The sequence below is a fragment of the Cetorhinus maximus genome, chromosome 15 (assembly GCF_964194155.1).
Source record: "Cetorhinus maximus chromosome 15, sCetMax3.hap1.1, whole genome shotgun sequence".
Taxonomy (NCBI): domain Eukaryota; kingdom Metazoa; phylum Chordata; class Chondrichthyes; order Lamniformes; family Cetorhinidae; genus Cetorhinus; species Cetorhinus maximus.
In genome coordinates this window covers 43,547,142-43,570,084 of record NC_135893.1, presented here as the reverse complement: position 1 = coordinate 43,570,084, position 22,943 = coordinate 43,547,142, and the positions used below count along the sequence as shown (strand labels likewise).

Genomic DNA, 22,943 nt, shown 5'->3' with positions numbered 1-22,943 from the left:
AAATGCCAATTCCTCGATTGGCAAACTGGAACATCAGGACCATGTTCACGGGACTGACAGATGATTTGCAGCTGGTCAGTAAAGTACACTAGACAGCTGTGGTCGACATGGAGTTTGATAGGCTGAACATTGACATAGCTTCCCTACCAGAGGCCAAGCTCGCCGAAAGCAGATCACTGAAAGCAAAACATCACACGTTCATCTGGCAGAGGCAGAGTCCAGAGGAAACACATGAGCAGGGCATAGGCTTTGCTGTAACAAACTCACTACCCTCTATGAGAGAACCCCCAATAAATGGCTCAGAACGTGTTCTCTCCATCCACCTCTCAACTCACAGAGGGCCACTTAACCTCATGAGTATCTATGCTCCAATGCTGTGCTCCACAAAAGAGGTGAAAGACCAGTTCTAAGAGGAATTTGACACTGCTATCAGCAGAATCCCAAAAACAGAATATCTTTATCTACTGGGGTATTTCAACACACGAATGAACCATGAGGCGTGGCCCTCCTGCCTCGGACATCATGGCCTGGGAAAGATAAATGAAAACGGACAGAGACTACTTGAACTTCACTGCTACCATGAGCTTTTTGTAACTAACACCTTCTTTCAGAATGAATCATGCCTCAAGGTGTCATTGGCACCAACTGGATCTGATCGTCACTAGACGTGACTCGCTGAACGACGTCCTCAATGCACACAGCTACCACAGCGCTGACTGTGAGACAGATCACTCCTTGGTGTGTGCCAGTGTGAGGGTGCAACTCTTGAAGCTTTCCATTCAAAGCAGAAATGCTGCCCTCGCATCAATATCAGCCATACTGACTGTCCAGATAAAACCAACAGCTCCACAACTTGATTGAACAGATGCTCTCCGGCGTTCCCACAGAGAGCTGAAGTAAAATGGAAAATATTTTGAGACACCATCTATTAATACCACACTCAACTATTGGAAGCAAGAGTGGAAAATTGCTGACTGGTTCGAGACTAACACTGCTGTGATGGAACCTCTCATTGAAGCCAAGGAGTCCAGGCGAGAGATCCGAGTGAGAAGATTCTGAATGCAATAAGAGCTGCTTGATGTAAAGTCCAACAGACTGCTTGACAGTGCACCAAACTCTGCCAGAATATCCAAATGTCCTCCAACATGTCAGAGAATATCAGGAGCATATATAAAGGGGTCAAAAAGGCAACAGGTCCATCAGAAAAGAAAATGGCTCCACTGAAAACAAGGCATGGGATGTTGTAAACATTTGGAAAGATGGATGAACACTACCTTGAGTTGTACTTTAGAAAGAACACTGTCACTGAGGAAGCTTGAGATACCATAGAAAGCCTGCCTATCATGGCAGAGCTGGATATCGAACTCACAGTGAAGGAGCTTAGCAAAGCTCCAGGTGCTGTGTACTACCTGAACTCATGAAGTACGGGAAACCAGCACCCCTGCAGCACCTGCACGAATCTCTCTGTCTCTGTTGAAGGGAGGAGGCAGTGTCCCAGGATGTGTGTGATGCAAAGATTGTGACTCTGCACAAGAACAAGGGCGGCCTTAGCGGCTGCAACAATGAATAAGGCACCTCCATGTTGAGCATGGTGGGAAAAATATTTGCCCATGTTCGCCCTTGTCAGACGGAAGATCCTGGTTGAACACATCTACCCCAAATCCTAGTGTGGTTTCAGAACTGGAACATCCAAAATTTACATGATCTTCTCTGTCCAACAGCTCAAGAGAAATGCTGTGAACAAAGGAGACCACTAGATATTATCTTCATCGAGCTTACCAATGCATTCGGCCATGTGAGCAGGGGCTGTCTATTTATGTTGCTGGGGAAAATTGGCTGCTCACCGGAGCTGCTCAAGGTGATCTCCTCTTTCCATGACAACATGATGGGTAAATACAGCTATGATGGGGGTAATGTCAGAACCATTTGGGATCTGCAGTGGGGTCAAACAGGGTTGTGTTCTGGCACCGATACTCTTTAGAATATTCTCCTCTTTGCTGCTGTCATATGCCTTCAGGTCATTTACAGAGGGTGTCTACTTACATATGAGATCTGATGGAGCTTAAGGCTGAACAGCTTTCCAACACAAAAGTGCACCAAGTCCTCATCAGAGAGTTGCTCTGTGCTGACGATGCCGCACTAACATTCCACACCGAGGAACACCTTCAGGGTCAAATGGTCAGATCCTCCTTTGGCTGTAAAGAGTTTGGTTTGACCATCAGCATCAGGAAGACAAATGTCATGGTCTAGGATGTTGCTATACTGCCATCTATCAGTGCTATGTTATAGTACAGAAGGTGGTATTTGCCAGGCTGACCAAATCCACAAAGGAAACTTGGCCTTGCTATCACACCGTTTTGCAATTTGTATTTATTATGATAAGATTTGTGCACTGAATTCAGGAGTAATGAGTCCACTAACGCCTTTAGAGATTTTTAAAATTAAAACATTTATTAACAAAAGAAAATAATAAAACACATGCACAAGATTACAGTTACACCATTACTTATTATAACAAATCCCAAAATTTCGAATTAACCTGACTCTCAACAACACACCCCCTTTAAGGCAACAGTCCAAAATAGATTTTAAATTTAGACAGGCAGTCCAGTAAGTTTACCACAGGGATCCACTCAACAGTCGACAGGCAGTCCAGTAAGTTTACCACAGGGATCCACTCAACAGTCGACAGGCAGTCCAGTAAGTTTACCACAGGGATCCACTCGACAGTCGACAGGCAGTCCAGTAAGTTTACCACAGGGATCCACACAACAGTCGACAGGCAGTCCAGTAAGTTTACCACAGGGATCCACTCGACAGTCGACAGGCAGTCCAGTAAGCTTACCGCAGGGACTCACTCAACAGTCGAATTCCAAAGGATTTTAACACATTTTTGGTTACTGGAACAGACTTCTGCAAAGTGGCTAGATGCTGTTTCCCCAAACCTGTTTCACACGGTGTATCTTTTAGATCTTACATAGCCACGCATGATACAACCTTCTATCCTCCTTTAAATATATTTCTTCCTCTTTAATCTGTAAATCCCATTATTCCTATATGTCTTGAAATTTGCTTTTCCCATAATATAAAAATCTTTCATGTTGTCAATATGGCCTTTTCCTTGGAAAAAATAAACGTAATAACCTTGCCCTACTTATCTTGTCAGTTGTAAAACTTTATCATGTTTCTTTGAAAACCAAATCACTCCCCGCTTATCTTAACATGCAAATTTCATTCACAGCCTATCTGCTGAGACTTTTACCCTTTTTATACCCAATTCTTTTAATCATTTCAACCTTGTAGTCTTTCTGACTCTAATTCAATTAAATCAGCCACACACACAAACAAAAGCCTACTTTACAATACCCACAATAATATTTTAAAAATATGGTAGTTTCATGACAATGTGACCCTGGAGGTTGTTGATAGCTTCATATATCTCAGCTCCACAATCACCAGCAATCTGTCACTTGATGATGAAATCAACACACACATTGCAAAAGCTGCAGCTGTTATTTCCACTCTGAGTAAGAGAGTGTGGAACAATAGCAACCTGACTGAGAACACCAAACTGCGAGTCTACCAAGCCTGTGTCCTCAGTGCACTCCTCTACAGTGCTGAGACCTGGATAACAGATTCTAGGCAGGAGAAAAGGCTGAACAGTTTCCACCTTCACTGTCTCAGACGTATCCTCGGCATCTCTTGTTAGGGCAAGGTCACCAATTCAGAGGTCCTGGAGTGTGCTATTTCCATCAGCATACACTTATTGTTAAACCAATGAAGTCCATGCTGGCTCAGCTATGTTTATCGGATGGATGACAGCCACTTACCAAAAGACCTTCTGTACGGAGAACTGGTCACTGGGTCAGAAACTGATTTGTGTCCATACCTCTATTACAAGGACATCTGCAAGTGAGATATGAAGACGATGGACATTGACACTGGCAACTGGGAGAAAGTTACCCACGGAGGCTGATTGGAACGACATTGCAAGAGGCAAACAGAAACAAAAAGCTCAGCTGACCAAGAGGAGGGGCCAGAGAAAACGGAGGCCAGCGAGTTGCTCGCCTTCTCAGCCCACCGTCTTCCTCTGCAATACATGCTGCAGAGACTGCCATGCCAGAGTGGGGCTCCTGAGCCACTCCAGCCGATGCTTAACACCGAGTTGACCACTGTGGTGCAAGCTATGGTCTTATGAGAAAGAAGGTTGTCACATACAGAGGGGGTGCAGAAAAGATTCAAGAGAATGGTTCAAAGTATAAGGAACTTCAGTTATGTAGATAGATTGGAGAAGCTGGGGCTGTTCTACTTGGGGAAGAGAAGATTGAGAGGATATTTGATGGAGGTATTCAAAATCATGAGTGGTCTGGACAGAGTAGATAGGGAGAAACTATTCCCATTGGCGGAAGGATCGAAAACAAAAGGGCATTGATTTAAGATAACTGGCAAAAGAAGCAATGGCGACATTAAGAAAAACATTTTTATGCAGCTAGTGGTTAGGATCTAAAATGCAGTGCCTGAGAATGTGGTGGAGACAAATTCAACCATGGCTTTCAAATGGGAATTGGATTATCTGAAGAGGAAAAATGTGCAGGGGGAGAAAGTAGGGATGTGGAACTAAGTGAATTGCTCTTGCAGAGAGCCAGCACAGAATCAATAGCCCGAATGGCCTCCTTCTATGCTGTAACCATTCTATGATTCTGATTCTAAAGCCTGCACTCCGGATGCCAATACCCAATGGGAGGTTTTACTCCAGGTGCCCAAAGATCTGCCTGCTCAGTCAAATGAAGATTCAAGGTAGAGACTTCAAACCTTCAATCGCTGGCTGTCCCTCGATTTTGAAGATGATAACTAATCTCTTTAATTAATACTGCCACCCTCCTCTTTTCTTTTCTTCCCTATCTTTACTGAAAATCTTGTATCCAGGAATATTTTGTATCCAGTCCAGCCCTTTTTTGAAGCAGGTCTCCATTATCACCACGGCGTCAAATTTCCATTGTGGCTATTTGTGTCTATGCTCCATTAAATAAGACCATGGTGCATCTTCAAATGCTTCAACAACCAGCTGAAAAGACACCTCTCTCCGCCTTACATTGATTAACAGGTGTGGGGACAGGAGGTTGCCAGCAGAAGTAACCAGAAAGCAATGTAAAAGTTTGAAAGAAACAGACCTGAGGCTGCTGAAGAAAGGCAAGTAGTCTACTAAAATCAGAGCCCCACCAAATCAGGAGTTTCAGTGCCCTAACTGCTTTTGAGCCTGCAGATCAAGAATTGGTCTCTACAGTCACCAATGGTCCTGCCATCAGGAGTGAGAAGCCTTCCTATGATCTTCACCTATGAAGATCTGTGCACATAGTGCCTCTGAGCCTTCATATCCTGAGAACTGTCCCATGAAGTCTGTATTGCCTCTCCCTATCTCTTCTGACAAAATTCATCACCTCATGCTTCTCTGCATTAAATTTAACCTGCCTTGTGTCTGTCCATTCTGTTAGTCTATATCCTGTTGCAGTCGATTTGTATCATCCTCACCGTTTGACACACATCCAAGTTTTGAAATTTTACTCTGAATTCCTGTATCCAAATCAATGGCTATAAAGTCTATGATTTTATGATTTATATATATACATATCAAGATTCTAGCGCTAAATGTTGGGGGGCTCTGCTGTCTATCATCCTCTAGGCTGAAAAACTGTTTTCTGTCTTTAAGCCAATTTTTTATCCAAGTGGACACTGAGCCTCCTATTCCACAAGCCTCAATGTTGTTGACCAGCCTTTTGTCTGGTACTTTGTCAAATGCTTTCCTAAAATCCATATAGACAACATCTCTGTAACTTCATCAAAAAGCTTGACAGGTCTTTTATAGATCCACACCATGCGGGTCTCACAATGACTGTTACAGAAATGCCTGTCTGCACTCCACTAACTATGGAGCCTCCTATAATGATTTCATTTCTATTCTTTGCTGCTCCCCTGTGTGCAGTCCTTTGCCCAATGAACTACAGAGTCTGGACTGCACTCCTTCAAGGTGTCAACACCCCAACAATCTCCAGTATTGAGTGCTGATTTGAGAGTGGCACACACCCCAAAGACTCCACTTCCTGCCTCTTCCTGATCTTCCTAATGGCCACTCACTTACTATCCTGAACCCTCTCTGCCTGTCGGGTGACTGCCTCCTGGAACATATGATCCAGGAAACACTCATCCACCCTGATGCTCCATAGCTTCCCTTCAAGCTCGGAAATCCTGAGCTCGAGTTGAAACAGCTGGAGACACTTGCTACATGTGTGGTTATCCAGACCCATGAAGCATCCTGAAGTTCGAACATGGTACAGGAGGTCTCAGTGGCCCACACATGATCAAAGAAAGCAACTCCATTCTCTCTGTTAGAACCTAGGATAAACTACTATTTTTAATTAATGCCTCTAGATGGCCTCTCAAATAATTTAAATAGATGCCCTAGCGTAGAGAGAGAAAAAGAGAACTACTCACCAACCTATCACTTACTCATTTTCCTCTGATGCCACAGTTTGGTTTCTTTTCCTCCTTTTTCGAACACACTCGCTCTGTCTCCCGCTGACTCCTGCTGCTGCTTTTACCTTTGGGACTTTGACATGTTTTCACTTAGGCTCTCTCTCATTCTCTCTGGCCCGTGCAGACTCCCCGATGCAGCATTAACAGTGGATCTCTGGCACTGTTCTCTCCCCAGCTCGCTCACTCTAACGCTGACCTTGACAGCAGGGTAGCATCCGACCGAGTGTGGCATCAATGGTTCTGAGTAAAACTGAAGCTGATGTGTTTGGGGGAAAACTCTCCACTGGTTGGAGTCATGCCTAACTCAAAGGTTATTGGAGGCCAATCATCTTCGATCCAGGACATCTGCAGGAGTTTCTCAAGGTAATGTCTTAGACACAACATCCTCAGCTGCTTCAATAATGGCCTTCCCTCCATCATAAAGTAAGAAGTGGGGGTGATCACTAATGATTGCACAATGTCCATTTGCAAACTCTCAGATACTGAAGCAGTCCATGCCTGCATGCAGTAAAAACTGGATACCATCCAAGCTTGGATTGATAAGTGGAAAGGAACATTGGTGCCACATAATTAACAGGCAATGGCAATCTTCAACAAGATAGCATCTAACTGACTCCACTTGTCATTCAACACTTTTACCATAACAATGCCCCAGCATCAGCACCCTGTACGGTTAGCATTGACCAGAAACTTAACTGGGCATGCCACATTATTACTGTGGCTACAAGAACCAGTTAGTGACTGGGAATTCTGCAGTGAGTAACTCATTTCCTTACACTCCAAAGCCTGTCCACCATTTACAAGGCACAAGTCAGGAGTGTGATGGAATACTCTCCATTTGCCTAGATGAGTGCAGCTCCAACAACACTCAAGAAGCTCAACACCATCCAGGACAAAGCAATCGACTTGATTGATACCGCATCCACCACCTTAGACATTAACTCCCTCCAAGTGTGGCACCATTTACAAGGTGTACTGCACCAACTCATCAAGGCTCCTTCAACAGCACCTTCCAAACCTGCAACATCTCCCACATATAAGACCATAAGATGTAGGAGCAGAAGTAGGCCATTGAGTCTACTCCTCCATTCAATGAAATCATGGCTGATCTGATAATCCTCAGCTTTCCTGCCTTTTCCCCATAACCCTTGATTCCCTTACTGATTAAAAATCTGTCTAACTCAGCCTTGAATATATTTAACGACCCAACCTCTGCAGCTCTCTGCAGTAAAGAATTCCACAGATTCACTCCCCTCTGAGAAGAAATTCCTCCTCATCTCTGTTGGGTTAGACAAAGGAGAGCCAATGGATGTTATCCACTTGGACTTCCAGAAGGCCTTTGACAAGGTGCCTCACAGGAGGCTGCTCAGTAAGATAAAAGCCCATGGTGTTACAGGCAAGGTACTAGCATGGATAGAAGATTGGCTGTCTGGCAGGAGGCAGAGAGTGGGGATAAGGAGGTCCTTCTCAGGATGGCGGCCGGTGACTAGTGGAGTTCCGAAGGGGTCAGTGTTGGGACCACAACTTTTCACTTTATACATTAATGATCTAGATGAAGGAACTGAGGGCATCCTGGCTAAGTTTGCAGATGAAACAAAGATAGGTGGAGGGACAGCTATTATTGAGAAGGCGGGGAGGCTGCAGAAGGATTTGGACAGGTTAGGAGAATGGGCAAAAAAGTGGCAGATGGAATACAACGTGGGGAAGTGTGAGGTCATGCACTTTGGTAGGAAGAATAGAGGCATAGACTATTTTCTAAATGGGAAGAGAATTCAGAAATCTGGAGTGCAAAGGTACTTGGAAGTCCTAGTCCAGGATTCTCTTAAGGTGAACTTGCAGGTTGAGTCGGTAGTTAGGAAGGCAAATGCAATGTTGGCATTTATTTCGAGAGGACTAGAATATAAAAGCAGGGATGTGCTGCTGAGGCTTTATAAGGCTCTGGTCAGACCACATTTAGAATATTGTGAGCAATTTTGGGCCCCGTATCTCAGGAAGGATGTTCTGGCCCTGGAGAGGGTCCAGAGGAGGTTCACGAGAACGATCCCAGGAATGAAAGGCTTAACGTATGAGGAACGTTTGAGGACTCTGGGTCTATACTTGATGGAGTTTAGAAGGATGAGGGGGGATCTGATTGAAACTTACAGAATACTGAAAGGCCTGGATAGAGTGGACGTAGGGAAGATGTTTCCATTAGTAGGAGAGACAAGGACCCGAGGGCACAGCCTCAGAGTAAAGGGAAGACCTTTTAGAACGGAGATGAGGAGAAACTTCTTTAGCCAGAGAGTGGTGAATCTATGGAATTCATTGTCACAGAAGGCTGTGGAGGCCAGGTCATTGAGTGTATTTAAGACCGAGATAGATAGGTTCTTGATTGGTAAGGGGATCAAAGGTTACGGGGAGAAGGCGGGAGAATGGGGTTGAGAAACTTATCAACCATGATTGAATGGCAGAGCAGACTCGATGGGCTGAATGGCCTAATTTCTGCTCCTGTATCTTATGGTCTTATGGACCCCTTACTCTGAGATTATGCCCTCTGGTCCTAGACCCTCACAGAATCACACAGTGCAGAAGAGGCCCTTTGGCCCATCGAGTCTGCATCGACACGTGAGAAACACCTGACCTACCTACCTAATCCCAATTACCAGCACTTGGCCCATAGCCTTGAATGTTATGACGTGCCAAGTGCTCATTCAGGTACTTTTTAAAGGATGTGAGGCAATCTGCCTCCACCACCCTCCCAGGCAGTGCATTCCAGACCGTCACCACCCTCTGGGTAAAAAAGTTTTTCCTCACATCCCCCCTAAACCTCCTGCCCCTCAACTTGAACTTATGTCCCCTCATGACTGACCCTTCAATTAAGGGGAACAGCTGCTCCCTACCCACCCTTTCCATGCCCCTCATAATCTTGTACACCTCGATCAGGTCGCCCCTCAGTCTTCTCTGCTCCAATGAAAACAACCCAAGTCTATCCAACCTCTCTTCATAACTTAAATGTTTCATCCCAGGCAACATCCTGGTGAATCTCCTCTGCACCCCCTCCAGCGCAATCACATCCTTCCTATAATGTGGTGACCAGAACTGCACACAGTACTCCAGCTGTGGCCTCAACAAGGTTCTATACAACTCCAACATGACCTCCCTACTTTTGTAATCTATGCCTCGATTGATAAAGGCAAGTGTCCCATATGCCTTTTTCACCACCCCACTAACATGCCCCTCCGTCTTCAGAGATCTATGGACACACACGCCAAGGTCCCTTTGTTCCTCAGGACTTCCTAGTGTCATGCCATTCATTGAATACTTCCTTGTCAAATTACTGCTTCCAAAGTGTATCACCTCACACTTTCCAGAGTTAAATTCCATCTGCCACTTATCTGCCAATTTGACCATCCAGTCTATATCTTCCTGTAGCCCAAGACACTCAACCTCACTATTAACCACCCGGCCAATCTTTGTGTCATCCGCAAACTTACTAATCCTACCCCCCACATAGTCATCTATGCTTTTATATAAATGACAAATAATAGGGGACCGAGCACAGATCCCTGTGGTACGCCACTGGACACTGGCTTCCAGTCACTAAAGCATCCTCCTGTGATCACCTTCAGTCTCCTACAACTAAGCCAATTTTGAATCCACCTCATCAAATTACCCTGTATCCCATGTGCATTTGCTTTCTTTATAAGTCTCCCATGTGGGACCTTGTCAAAGGCTTTGCTGAAATCCATATAAACTACATCAACTGCACTACCCTCATCTACACACCCGGTCACCTCCTCAAAAAATTCAATCAAATTTGTTCGGCATGACCTCCCTCTGACAATGCCATGCTGACTATCCCTGATCAAACCTTGCCTCTCCAAGTGGAGATAGATTCTCTCCTTCAGAATTTTCTCCAATAGTTTCCCTACCACTGACGTGAGACTCACTGGTCTGTAGTTCCCTGGCTTATCTCTACAACCATTCTTAAATAGCGGAACCACATTAGTTGTTCTCCAGTCCTCTGGCACCTCCCCCATGGCCAGAGAGGAATTAAAAATTTTGGTCATAGCCCCTGCGATCTCCTCCCTTGCCTCCCTCAGCAGTCTGGGACACAAATCATCCGGACCTGGAGATTTTGTCCACTTTTAAGCCTGCCAACACGTCCAATACCTTGTCACTCCCTATATCAATTTGGTCAAGAGCCTCGCAGTCTCTCTCCCCGAGTTCGGTACCTTTGCCCTTATTCTCTTGGGTGAAGACGGATGTGAAGTATTCATTCAACACTCTAGGGGAAACAACCTCTCAGCATATACCCTGTCAAGCCCTCAAAGAATCTTATATGTTTCAATAAGTTCGCCTCTCATTCTTCTAAACTCCAATGAGTACAGGCCCAACCTACTCAACCTCTCCTCATAAGAAAATCCTTCCATACTGGGATCAACCTAGTGAACCTTCTCTGGACTGCCTCCAATGCCAGTATATCTTTCCTTAGATAAGGGGACCAAAACTGTTCACAGTATTCTTAGTGGTCTAACTAGTGCCTTGTATGGTTTTAGCAAGACTGCCCTTTTTTTTTTACTCCATTCTCTTTGAAATAAAGGCCAACATTCCATTGCCTTCCCTATTACCTGTTGAACTTGTATGTTAGCTTTTTTGGATTCATGCACAAGGACTCCCAAATCCCTCTGAGCTGCAGCCTTCTGCAGTCTTTCTCCATTTAAATAATATTCATCTGCTATATTCTTCCTGCCAAAGTGCATAACCTCATATTTTCCCACATTATATGTCACTTTTTTGCCCTACCACTTAACGTGTCTATATCACTCTATAGACTCCTTGTGTCACCCTCACCACTTGACTTCCCACCTATTTTTGTATCATCCGCAAATTTGGTGATCGTACATTCACTTCCCTCATCTAAGTCATTAATATATATTGTAAGTAATTGTAGTCCCAGCACTGCTCCCTGTGGCACTCCACTAGTTATAGGCTGCCATCCTGAAAATGCACCCCTTATCCCAACTCTCTGTTTTCTGTTAGTTAGCCAATCCTTTATCCATGCTAATATACTACCCCCAACACCATGTGATCTTATCTTATTAAGTAGCCTTGTGTGCGGTACCTTATTGAATGCCATCTGGAAATACAAATATATTACATCTACAGGTTTCCCTTTGTCTATCCTGCTAGTTACTTCCTCGAAGAATTCTAATAAATTTGTCAGACATGATTTCCCCTTCATGAAGCCAATCTGACTCTGTTTGATTAGATTATGTATTTCCAAAAGCTCTGCTATTACAGCCTTTATAATAGACTCTTAACATTTTCCCAGTGACGGATGTTAAGCTACCTGGCCTATCGTTACCAGTTTGTTGTCTCCCTCCCTTTTTGAATAAGGGTATTACATTGGCAGATTTCTAATCTTCTGGGACTTTTCCAGAATCTAAGGATTCTTGGAAGATTACTACCTGTGCATCCACTATCTCTGTAGCTACTTCCTTTAATATCCAAGGATGCAACCCATCAGGTCCAGGGGACTTATCAGTCTTTTGCCCCATTAGTTTCTCCAGTACTTTTGGTCTAGTGATAGGTATTGTATTTATTTCCTCCCTTTGATTATTTAGTATTGGAATGCTATTAGTATCTTCTACCGTGAAGGCTGAAGCAAAATATTTATTCAACTCCTCTGCCATTCCTGGTTCCCCATTATTATTTCCCAGTCTCATTCTCTATTTGACCTCTCTCTTCCTTTCTATATATTTAAAGAAGCTCTTACTGTCTGTTTTTATATTACTTGTTACTTTGCCCTCAGTTTATTTTCTCCCTCTTTATTTTTTGGTCATCTTTTGTTTTATTTTTAAAACTTCCCTAATCCTCTGGCTTACCACTAGTCTTTGCCACATTGTATGTCTTTTCTTTTAATTTGATACTGTCCTTAACTTCCTTGGTTAACATGGTTAGTTTATCCCCTTCCTTAAATCCTTCTTCCTCACTGGGATATATCTTTGCTGTGAATCATGAACTATTTTCTTAAATATCTGCCACTGTTTATCAACCATCTTTTCGGCTAAACTCCTTTCCTAGTCCACCCCAGTCAACTCTGTCCTCATTCCTTTGTAATTACCCTTATTTAAGTTTAGCACAGTTGTTTCGGACCCAAGTTTCTCACTCTCAAACTGAATGCTAAATTTTACTATGTTAAGGTCACTACTTCCTAGGAGATCTTTTACTCTAACGTCTGTTGTTCAACCTGCCTCATTACACATTGCCAAATCCAAAATAGCCTGATCCCTGGTTGATCCACAACATATTGTTCCAGGACAAAAACAAAAAATGCTGGAAAAATTCAGCAGCTCTGACAGCATCTGTGGAGAGAAAGACAGAGTTAACGTTTTGAATCCGTATCACTCTTCTTCAGAGCTGAAGGGAAGTAGAAATGTGGTGAAATATATACTGTTTAGGGAGGATGGAACCGGTGAAGCTGGATACAAGGCCAGTGATAGGTGGAGGCAAAGGAGAGATTGCAAAAAATGTCATAAACAAAAGGTCAAAGGGCTATTAATAGTGGTGGTTCTGGTGAAGAGGTGCTAATGGTGACATTAAGAGTGGAAATCAGAATATGATAATGGCAGGACCAGGGTAAGTACTCTAGAAAGTGACAGATGGCCCTAGTGGGGGTGGGGTGGGGGTTAGGGACGGTGGTGGGAAAAAAGATTGAAAAGGCTAAAAGCTGGAGATAAAACAATGAATAAAATGGAAATAAATTGTTAAAAATAGCAATAATGAAAATAAGTGGGGAAAAATAAATAAAAGGTAAAAAAAACATGAATAAGAAAAAGGGGGGAGATCAGAAATGGATGGGGATGGAGGAGAGAGTTCATGGTCTGAAGTTATTGAACTCAGTGTTAAGTCTGGAAGGCTGTAAAGTGCTTAATTGGAAGATGAGGTGCTGTTCCTTCAGTTTGCGTTGAGCTTCACTGGAACATTGCAACAGGCCAAGGACAGACATGTGGGCATGAGAGCGGGGTGGAGTGTTGAAATGGCAAGTGACAGGGAGGTCCGGATCATTCTTGTGAACAAACCGAAGGTGTTCCGCAAAGCGGTCACCCAGTCTGTGTTTGTGGTCTCCCCGATGCAGAGGAGACCACATTGGGAGCAGCGAATGCAGTAGGCCAAATTGAAGGAGGTGCAAGTGAAGCCTGTTTCACTTGAAAGGAGCGTTTGGGCCCTTGGACGGTGAGGAGGGGGAAAGTAAAGGGGCAGGTGTTGCACCTTCTGCGATTGCATGGGAAGGTGCTGTGGGAGGGAGTTGAGGTGTTGGGGGTGATGGAGAAGTGGACCAGGGTGCCACGGAAGGAACGATCCCTGCGGAATGCCGCCAGGGGGGGTGAAGGGAAGATGTGTTTGCTGGTGGCATCATGCCGGAGTTGGCGGAAATGGCAGAGGATGATCCTTTGAATGCGGAGGCTGGTGGGGTGATAAGTGAGGACAAGGGGGACCCTATCATGTTTCTGGGAGGGAGAGGAAGGTGTGAGGGCAGAGGCGCAGGAGATGGGTCGGACACAGTTGAGGGCCCTGTCAACCACCGTGGGTGGGAAACCTCGGTTAAAGAAGAAGGATGACATGTCAGAAGCACTGTTTTGGAAAGTGGCCTAATCGGAACAGATGCAACGGAGGCGAAGGAACTGAGAGAATGGGATGGAGTCCTTATAGGAAGCAGGGTGTGAGGAGCTGTAGTCGAGGTAGCTGTGGGTGTCGGTGGGCTTGTAATGAATATTGAAGGACAGTCTATCACCAGAAATTGAGATAGATAGGTCAAGAAAGGGAAGTGTCAGAGATGGGCCATGTGAAAGTGATGGAGGGGTGGTGGGGTGCCTGTCTCTTTATGGGGTATGTGGAACATTACTTGTTCCAGTCCTACTCAGGCCCCCTCCCATAACTCTTTTTTCAGTACATTGATGACTGTTTCAGGGCCACTCTCTCTGGACCTGAAAAAAATGATCAATTGCTTCCAATTTCCATCCCTCCATCACTTTCACATGGTCCATCTTTGACACTTCACTTCGGTCTGTCTGTAAGCATGACCCAGACCTCCCTGTCGTTTGCCATTTCAACATTCCACCCTGCTCTCATGCCCACAAGTCCGTCCTTGGCCTGCTGCAATGTTCCAGTGATGCTCAATGCAAACTGGAGGAACAATACCTCATCTTCCAATTAGGCACTTTACAGCCTTCCAGACTTAACATTGAGTTCAACAACTTCAGACCATGAACTCCCTCCACCATCCCCACCCCTTTCTGATTTCTCCCCCTTTTTTATTTCATTTTTATTTTTAAATGTTTAATTATTTTATTTTTCCCCCACTTATTTTCATTATTATTATTTTTTTAAACGTATTTCCATTTTATTCATTGTTTTATCCCCAGCTTTTAGCCCGTTCGATCTTTTTTCCCCACCACCGTTCCCTCCCCCTACTCCACCCCCACTAGGGCCATCTGTCACTTTCTAGAGTGCTCACCCTGGGCCTACCATCATCACATTCTGCTTTCTACTCTTAATGTCACCATTAGCACTTCTTTTAGCCAGAACCACCACTATTAACAGCCCTTTGCCCTTTTGTTTGTGACACCTTTCGCAATCTCTCCTTTGCCTCCACCTATCACTAGCCTTCTATCCAGCTTCACCACATTTCCACTTCCCTTTAGCTCTGAAGAGTCATACGGACTCGAAACGTTAACTCTGTCTTTCTCTCCACAGATGCTGTCAGAGCTGCTGAGTTTTTCTAGCATTTTTTGTTTTTGTTTCAGATTTCCAGCATCCGCAGTATTTTGCTGTTATCATATTGTTCTAGGAAACTGTCCCGAATACACTCTATGAATTCTTGCTTGAGGCTATCTCTGCCAATTTGATTTCCCCAATCTACATGAAGATTAAAGTCACCCATGATTAATGTACTGCCTTTTTTACAAGCCCTCATTATCTCCTGATTTATTCTCTGTCCTACAGCACAGCTATTGTTCGGGAGCTTATAGACTTCTCCCACCAGTGTCTTCTTCCCCTTGTTATTTCTTACCTCCACCCATATGGATTCTACATCTTCCGATGCAAGATCCTTTCTTGCTATCATACTTATTCCATCTCGTACAACAAAGCTACCCCACCACCCTTTCCTTCCTGCCTGTCCTTTTGAAAAGTCACATACCCCTGAATATTTAATTCCCAGCTTTGATGTCCTTGTGACCATGTCTCCGTAACTATGAGACTATATATCGCTATAAGATCAGACCCATTAACCTCAATTTGTGCCATTAATTCCTTTATTTAGTTCCGAATACTACGTGCATTCATGTAAAGAGCCAATAGTTTTGCCTTTTACCATTTTTTCCCCCTTTGACCCTATTTGCTGCTGTTTTTTTATGTTTGTACACTCTGTTCCTTCCTGTCACACTCTGGGTATCATTGCCTAAATAGCTGCCCTGCAATGCCGCCATATCCATTTGCTTTGTAAGCCTACGTATCTCATTTCCAGAAACTTCATCGGCTCTATTTAGTTTAAAGTCCTCTCTACAGCCCTACTTATTCGATTCACCAGGACATTGATCCCAGCGTGGGTCAAGTGAAGCCCATCCCACTGGAACAGCTCCCTTCTACCCCAGTACTGGTGCCAGTGCCCCCATGAACTGAAACCCATTCCTCCCACACCAATCTTTGAGCCACGCATTTAGCTCCTTCACTTTATTTACCCTTTGCCAGTTTGCCCATGGCTCAGGTAGTAATCCTGAGGTTATTACCTTGGAGATTCTGCTTTTTAATTTAGCTCCTAACTGTTCATATTCTTTCCGCAGAACCTCCTTTCTAGTCCTATCAATGTCGTTGGTACCAACATGGATGGTGAAAACCTCATCCCTCCCCTCCCCCTCCAAGTTCCTCTCCAGCCCTCAGGAGATGTCTTTAACTCTGGCACCGGGCAGGCAACACAGCCTTTGGGACTCACACTCAAGGCTGCAGAGAACAGTATCTATCCCCCTAATTATACTGACCCTACCAATACTACGTTCCTATTTCCTCTCCATACTTAAATGGCTCCCTGTACCACGGTGCCATGCTCAGTTCACTCATCCTCCCTGTTGTCACTACTCTCGACCACACCGCTTGCAGGAGCCTCAGAACTGTTGGACAGTTGTAGGGGCTGAGGTTCCTCAAACGCTACCCCCCTGGGCCCCCATAGCTGCCTCACCAGCAGTCACACCCTCCTGTCCCTGATCACAGGCCAAATTTGAATGACCTAATCTGAGAGGTGTGACTGCCTCCTGGAGCAAAGTGACTTTCCCCCTCACTGATGTGGCAAAATGTCTGCAGCTCGGACTCCAGACCTTCAATTCAGATCTGAATTTCCTCAAGCTGCAAACACCTGATAAAGATGTGCTCACTCTGAATCAGCTTAGTGTCCAGCAGAGCACGCATGTTGCAGCAGCAACACATCACCCATCCTGCCACGGCGATTGTAGTTTATTCAAATCACCAATTAATTACTCCAGCTTTAGACATCATAATTATACTTAAACACAACAGTGTCGATCTTGAACTTAACAAGCTATCAATAAGGAAAAGAGAAAGAAGACGAGACACTTAGAACTAAGGTTTTTTGTTTGTGCTTATGTTAAATACTAGATTATGTTAAATACTTACAAATCAGCTGCACTCTGCTCGCTTTTCCCTCTCTTGCCCTTTAATAGTCTCACTCTTCTTGCACTCTTCCCCTGTTAAAAGGCACCTCGTCCGCACTCTCTCACTGTTAAAAGTCACACTCCTCTCACTCTCTCACTGTTAAAAGTCACACTCCTCTCATTCTCTCACTGTTAAAAGTCAATCTCCTCTCACTCTCTCACTGTTAAAAGTCAATCTCCTCTCACTCTCTCACTGTTAAAAGTCACACTCCTCTCACTGTCTCACTGTTAAAAGTCAATCTCCTCTCACTCTCTCACTGTTAAAAGTCAATCTCCTCTCACTGTCTCACTGTTAAAAGTCACACTCCTCTCACTATCTCACTGTTAAAAGTCAATCTCCTCTCATTCTCTCACTGTTAAACGTCAATCTCCTCTCACTCTCTCACTGTTAAAAGTCAATCTCCTCTCACTCTCTCACTGTTAAAAGTCAATCTCCTCTCACTCTCTCACTGTTAAAGGTCACTCTCCTCTCGCTCTCTCACTGTTAAAGGTCACTCTCCTCTCGCTCTCTCATTGTTAAACGTCACTTTCCTCTCGCTCTCTCACTGTTAAACGTCACTCAGCTCTCACTCTCATTGTTAAAGGTCACTCTCCTCTCGCTCTCTCACTGTTAAACGTCACTCGGCTCTCACTCTCATTGTTAAAGGTCACTCTCCTCTCGCTCTCTCATTGTTAAAGGTCACTCTCCTCTCACTCTCTCATTGTTAAGGGTCACTCTCTTCTCGCTCTCTCACTGTTAAACGTCACTCGGCTCTCACTCTCTCACCATTAAAAGTCACTCTCCTCTCATTCTCTCACTGTTACAGATCACAACACTCTTCTCACTTGCACCCTGTTAAAAGTCACTTTCCTCTCGTTCTCTCACTGTTAAAAGTCACTCTCCTATCACTCTCTCACTGTTAAAGGTCACTCTCCTGTCACTCTCTCACTGTTAAAAGATGCACTCCTCACACTCTCTCACTGTTAATGTTCACTCTCCTCACCCTCTCACTGTTACAAGTCACTCTCCTCTCAGTCTCTCACTGGTAAAGGTCACACTCCGCTCACCCCCTCACTGCTAAAGGTCACTGTCATCTCATTCTCTCACTGTTAAAGGTCACTGTCATCTCACTCTCCCACTGCTAAAGGTCACTGTCATCTCACTCTCCCACTGCTAAAGGTCACTGTCATCTCACTCTCCCACTGCTAAAGGTCACTGTCATCTCACTCTCCCACTGCTAAAGGTCACTGTCATCGCACTCTCCCACTGCTAAAGGTCACTGTCATCTCACTCTCTCACTGTTAAAGGTCACACTCCTCTCACTCTCTCACTGTTAAAGGTCACACTCCTCTCACTCTCTCACTGTTAAAGGTCACACTCCTCTCACTCTCTCACTGTTACAAGTCACTCTCCTCACTCTCTCACTGGTAGAGGTCACTCTCCTCTCACTATTAAACGTCACTCTCCTCTCGCTCTCTCACAGTTAAAGGGCACACCCCTCTCACTCTCTCAAGGATAAAGGTCACTCTTCTCATTCTCTCACTGTTAAAAGCCATACTACTCTCATTCTCTCACTTTTAAAGGTCACACTCCACTCACTCTCACTGTTAAAGGTCACTCTCCTCTCAAACTCTCACTGTTAAATGCATCTCTCTCTCACTGTTAAAATTCACTCTCCTCTCACTCTCTAGCTGTTAAAAGTCACACACCTGTCACTTTCTGACTGTCAAGGTTCACTCTCCTCCCACTCTCTCTCTGTTAAAAGGTCACTCTCCTCTCGCTCTCTCACTGTTAAAAGTCAATCTCCTCTCGCTTTCACCTCTCACTGTTAAAGGTCACTTTCCTCTCACTCTCTTACTGTTAAAGGTCACTCTCCTGTCGCTGTCTGACAGTTAAAAGTAACACTCCTCTCACTCTCTCTATGTTAAAAGTCACACTCCTCTCACTCTCTCTATGTTAAAAGTCACACTCCTCTCACTCTCTCACTGTTAAAAGTCACTCTTCTGTCGCTCTCTCACAGGTAAAAGCACACTCCTCTCACTCTCTCACTGTTAAAGGTCACACTCCTCTCACACTCTCACTGTTAAATGCTTCTCACTCTCTCACTGTTAAAAGTCACACTCCTGTCACTCTCTCACTGTTAAAGGTCACTCTCCTCTCGCTCTCTCACTGTTAAACGTCACTCTCCTCTCACTCTCTCACTGTTAAAGGTCACTCTCCTCTCACTCTCTCACTGTTAAAAGTCACTCTCCTCTCATTCTCTCACTGTTACAGTTCACAACACTCTTCTCACTCACACACTGTTAAAAGTCACTTTCCTCTCACTCTCTCACTGTTAAATGCCATTCACCTCTCACTGTAAAAGTCACACTCCTGTCACTTTCTCACTGTTAATGGTCACACTCCTCACACTCTCTCTCGCTCTGTTGAAAGTCAGACTCCCCTCACTCTCCCACTGTTAAAGGTCACACTCCTCTCACCGTCTCATTGTTAAAGGTTATACTCCTCTCACTCTCTCACTGTTAAAGGTCTCACTCCTCTCACTCTCTCACTGTTAAACTTCACACTCCTCACACTCTCTCACTGTAAATGGCCCCGCTGCTTTTCACAAGCACTCTGTCACCCAGATGGACATGGGCAGCAAATGAATGGCAACAACACAACCTGCAAGTTACCCTCCATATCACATATAACCTCGGACATGATTTAGTATTTTGTCACTGCCGCTGAGTCATAATCCTGGAACTTCCTCCCTAACCTATGTACAGCATGTGGACTCCAGTGACACAGGAAGATGGCTCAGTATCCCTCCTCATGTATAATTAGAGATTGGCCAGAAATGCTGGCTTTGCTATCAATGCTCAAACCCCATGAAAAATACGTGTAAAATAGTGTTACAGGAATGAGCTGCCATTGGTTTAGTATATAGCAGCTAACAGAGGTTACCACAAGAGGCACAGTAATAGGATCTGTGTCCTGTAGCCAACTGCAAGTGTCAGCAAGCTTTCCCAGTGTCTTTTCGCAGCTGAGTGCAATCAGAAGGTGGATTTATATTTTGGAATTGCACAGCATTCCCTGATGCTGCAGCCTCTTACCGTGCTGACAGGAACAAGTACACTTACAGATTTCTTTCAACTTGCAGAGTGAAAGGCCCAAGTCACAATCGTTACCATGTCAAGTGAAGGCATAGATATCAGGACTTCCATGGGCATGGATTGTCCTCAGCAGTCTGGCAGTACCTGACCGAATACTGATGTGCATCAGGGGAATGTGTTGTAATCTGCTCATCAATCCTGTCTGTCTATTCTAGTTTATGGTGACAAAATATATGGAGATATCTGAACTCACCATGGCCACTCGTATAATGTTGTAGTTTGTCCGTGTATTCCAAGTCTGCTCGCTCAAACCCTCGCCTCCTGAAAGTGAACCCAGTGAGAACTATTGTCAATACATATAACTGTTGATGGGATAACAAGCTGCAGTTTGAGCACTGACTTAAAAGCTCCCATTTCTATTTCGTACAATCATAGAATCATAGAAACTTATAATGGCAGGAAACTATTCAACCCATTGTCCTGTGCTGGCTCTTGGAGAGAGCAACCCTGCTTAGTCCCATATCCCTGCTTTTTGTCCAGAAACCTGTAAGTTCTTCATCCTCAAGTGCCTGTCCAACTCCCTTTTAATCAGCTTCCATCACCTTTTCAAGTAAAATGTTCCCGATCCCAACAACTCTCAATGAAAAAATATTTCATCTCCCCTCTAGATCTTTTACCAATGATTTTAAATCTATGACCTCTGGTTATAGAGGGAATGGTTTTCCTCTCTCCACTCTATCAAAACCTCTTATCATCTTATTAACTCTTAACCGTCTCTATTCTAAGAACAGTTCTAACTTTTCCAGCCTCTCCTCATAACTGAAGACCCTCATCCAGGGAATCTTCTGTATCTTTCTAAGGTATTTACATCTCCCCTGAAGTCTGATGCCCACAATACACCAGCGGAGGCCGAACTAGAGATTTATGAAGTACTGCCAAGCTTTCTTTGCTTTTGTATTCTATTCTTCTATTTACAAACCCAAATAGCTTTTTCCCTAGCTTATCAATTTGCCCTGTCGGTTTAAAGGATTTAAGGATGAATATCTAGGTGTCTCTGCTCATGCACACTTTTCAAAATTGTACCATTTTTTGTTTGGTACACTCTCTTTCCACATTAATCCTTGTAAAATACACGTCTCCCTAGTGAACTCTGTCTGCCATTCTTCTGCCCAGGCCACCATCCTGAACATGTCATTCAAGACGATGTGATGAAGGTAATTATAGGTTTCAGAAGGTTTTATTCCTTTGAGTTTTCTGTCGTGGTTTGGTACAACACAGCAACTTGCTAGGCCATTTCAGAGCCAACCAGATAAGGACGGCAGATTTCCTTCCCTAAACAGCATTAGAACCAGTTGGGCTTTTACAACAATCCAATAGCTTCATGGTCGCCATTAGAGACTAGTTTCTAATTGCAGATTTATTAATTAATTGAATTTAAATTCCACCAGTTGCCATGTCCCCAGAGCATTAGCCTGTGCGCTTGAATTACTAGTGTATTAGCATTATCTCGACTCCACCAATATACCCGTTCACCCTCAATTGTACCCACCACCCTGCCCCCGATATCTAGGGAAAATTAGAAGAATGTGGAAACCCCTTCCACTATCTCCACCCTTACTCCTTTTGCAAGCCACATGGACCAAATGGCTTTTCCACTCTAAGCATCATCAGCATTTCCAGCACCTCCAGCCTCTCAATTTTCACCCCATTCATTACCTCTATCATCACCGCTTCTACTGATATTTTTGTCAGATTCCCCTCCCTTAGTAAACACTGATACAAAGTACTCATTCTAGCCTTTCCCTGCATCTTGAAACATATCACAGTCCCCCTCTTATTACTTATTTAATACTTACATGCTGGTAGAAGCTTTTTAGGTTCCTTTTTATGGTGGCTGCCATTCTATTCTCATACTCTCTTTGCCAGTCATATATTCCTCTTCACTTTCCCTCAATCTATATTATTTGATCTGGTTCTCACTTGAATAATTTACCTGACATGTATCATTCACCTCCTTTTTATTTCATTTCATTGTATTCGCTATCTCCTTTGTTATCCAAGGATACCTGGGTTTTGGTGCCCCCGTCTCTTGCCCTTTTTGGAATGTGCCCAAAACAACTCCACTTTATACTTCACCCATTGTTCCATTACTGTTTCTCCTGACACCCTTTGGTTCCATCCCACCCTAGCTAGGTCCCTTCTCATCCCACTGAAATTAGCTCTATTCCAATTTAGACATTCTACTTTAGATTGTTCCTTGCTCTTCTGCATTACTCGTTTAAACCTTATATGATGGTCGCTCTTACCCAAATACTCCCCCACAAACACTTGGTCCAATGACCCAACTCATTCCCTAGAACCAGACCCAACTACTGTCCCTTTCTAGTTGGCCAAAGAATGAACTAATCAAAGAAGTTCTTCTGAACACATTTTCAGAAATTCGCCCCCCCCCCATTTACTTCAACACTATCCCAATCAAAATGTGGATAATTAAAGTCCCCCAATATTACCACTCTATTATTCTTGCACATCTCTATGATTTCCCTTAAGATTTACTTCTCTATTTCTCGCTCACTATTTGGTGACCTATAGAGTATCTCCAGGAGCGTGATCATACTCTTTTTGCTT

At 44.1% G+C, this 22,943-nt stretch overlaps 1 protein-coding gene across 3 annotated transcripts in view; it reads right to left on the bottom strand.

Moving 5' to 3' along the window:
* The window catches only part of LOC144690622 (ephrin type-B receptor 2), a 1,056,594-nt gene that overhangs the window by 194,148 nt on the left and 839,503 nt on the right, over window positions 1-22,943 (bottom strand). For all 3 annotated transcript variants that reach the window (XM_078558305.1, XM_078558307.1, XM_078558306.1), the window contains one exon: window positions 20,569-20,636. In XM_078558305.1, coding sequence (XP_078414431.1) covers window positions 20,569-20,636 — 68 coding nt within the window. The remainder of the gene's footprint in view (window positions 1-20,568; window positions 20,637-22,943) is intronic.